Source organism: Trypanosoma equiperdum, assembly GCF_001457755.1.
Source record: "Trypanosoma equiperdum strain OVI genome assembly, contig: ctg_1379, whole genome shotgun sequence".
NCBI classification, from domain to species: Eukaryota; Euglenozoa; class Kinetoplastea; order Trypanosomatida; family Trypanosomatidae; genus Trypanosoma; species Trypanosoma equiperdum.
Window position 1 is genome coordinate 4,062 of NW_027123370.1, and position 2,243 is coordinate 6,304.

General features: G+C 37.0%; 1 protein-coding gene across 1 annotated transcript; it reads right to left on the minus strand.

Annotated features, from left to right (window-relative positions):
* Positions 1 to 1,520: 1,520 nt before the first annotated feature.
* TEOVI_000655400 (Trypanosome variant surface glycoprotein C-terminal domain containing protein, putative) lies at positions 1,521 to 2,180 on the minus strand (the record flags this gene model as incomplete). Its single annotated transcript, XM_067221259.1, has 1 exon — positions 1,521 to 2,180. One exon carries the CDS (start codon positions 2,178 to 2,180, stop codon positions 1,521 to 1,523), a length of 660 nt encoding a protein of 219 aa, XP_067077360.1.
* Positions 2,181 to 2,243: the final 63 nt, after the last annotated feature.

Below are 2,243 nucleotides of genomic sequence, written 5' to 3' on the forward strand. Positions count from 1 at the left end.
GAGGTGAAGGTACATATATTATAAGCAACTTTACACTGAAATTATTTGACTTTCTTTCCACTTCAGGATAACTCGAACAAGTTTCTCTACGTAAATTCCTTCTTCTAAATCTTTCATTATTATCTATTAAAGGTATTCCAGCCACAACTAGATAATCTCCATCTTTCCAAATTCTCCTAAATTCCTTTGACACGAATATCATATACTCATCTTTATTGATTTCAAGTGAAATAGGATCACCTTCATCAAACAACCTGTATATCGATACAAATATATTAATTCCCATAAGAATAAAACGTAAACAACATAGTGTTGCAAAGATACCTCCAATATACTGCATAATATACTATTGCCATACTAATAAAGACTTTATGATTCTTACAAAAGTGATAAACCTTCATGAAAAGTAGTCATTTAAATCAGTAAGTTGTTTGTATAAGTAACTCTTTGGAAATATTATGATATAGTTGTTGAATAATGGATGCTCAGTGTGAGAAGCTTATATTTTGTCACTACTCCGCATTTTCGTTTAAGAAATTAACTTCATCCACATTTTCTGCCGCACACTACGTGAATTCCGCTTCTTCTTGCATGCACATTTTCACTATATACATTTCTATGGAAAGTACAGTAGATAGTTGCACTGATTTTTTTTCCAAAATTACTAATATTTAACTAGTTTCCAGTGATAACGACAACAGCCATCTGGTATAGTCATGAGACTCCTATCAGACAGGATTTTTGAAGCACTTCTGTTGCATCTGATTGTACCATTGCCTCTGCTGTCACAGGTAAACATCTTTATTGAATTGTGAATTACAGGATCATCCCCTATCATTTTATTTTACGGTTTTACGGTTCGATCTATTTCACTTAGTATTTTCTCTTGTCACTAAATCGCGTATAATGTAGTGACTTAATTTGCTTTGTACGCTTTACTCTGTCTTTACATCATTATATATCTCCATCATCTTATTATGTATAATAATTTCGATTCTCATGTTTGTGTTTGAAACGGCGCACACTACATCTTCATTTCTCTCTCTTTGTTTTTCTGCGCCTCCTTTAATAGTGTTTTCCTGCTCTCCCACACTAACAATCACTGCGCTACATATTCTCTTACTATAATTGTACCATCTCCACTATTTTAAAGATATATATATATATTTGGTTTCCAGTTGCCGTGCACCATCTCTTATTATAATATTCGTATATACACACCCATAACACTCTCCTATTATTATTGTCGTAATTATCATTACTATTATTGTTTTTTCAATTATTGTTATGTTCCTAACCGATGTCCATAAGTAAGCAAAAAATATCAAATTAGAATAGACCCCATTATTCATAGCTTGACCCTACTATTTTACACTCATATGCCACCACTATACACAATTTGCTATTTTTTAACGATTTTTTTACATTTTGAAAAGTATTTACAAAAGGGTTAAAAAATGTCAAATCTTAGAAAATTTCATACAGTTCAGGAAAATCCATAAAATTCTTAAAATACCACCCTAACTCGCAAAAGAAGCAGTCATACTCAGAGCCATTTTCTTATTGACGAGAAGAATGGAATATTTGCATTCTGTTCCTTCCCATTTGCAATCCGGAGATTTGCAATCTTTCTCTGGTTTCCCTTTGCATTTCTCTGTTGTTGTTCCTGCAGCTCCTGTTCCTGCTGCTGTGTTTTCTGTTCCTGCTTTGGGTGTGCACTCCCCTTTCTCTTTGTCGTAGTCGCAGTGCTTGCTTGGGCATTCATCTGCGGTTTTGTTTTTTATTTTGCATTTATTTTCTTTCTCTGCTGTTGGTTGTACAATTGTGATTGGTGCTCCTTGTGGGTTTGGAAGTTTAGTTGCGCTAGGTACAGATAGCGACCTGTATATTAGTGTTGCTTGGTGCGTTGCCCGTGCTATTGCCTGGCGAGTCTTCTCAACTGCTGCTTGTGCTGCTTTGAGTGCTGTAAGTTCGCTATCCGCTGCAAGCATTGCGTCAAACCATGCAATTTTGTGGGCCGCCGCCTGTCCTTTGAAGGCGTCGGTGTAGTCCACGCAACGGACGGCGTTGGCGTCGCCGCAATTCCCGCTGTTGTGCTGGCCTAGGAAAACTGCTATGGCGGACTCGATATCCTTGGTTGCATCCCGCTCTAGCCGCCCTAGAAACGCCGATAGTGCCATGCTAATTGCTGAATGTGTAAGTTGCGGCTTGAGGTAGTGGCCGCACTGTTCTTTGATCGTTGT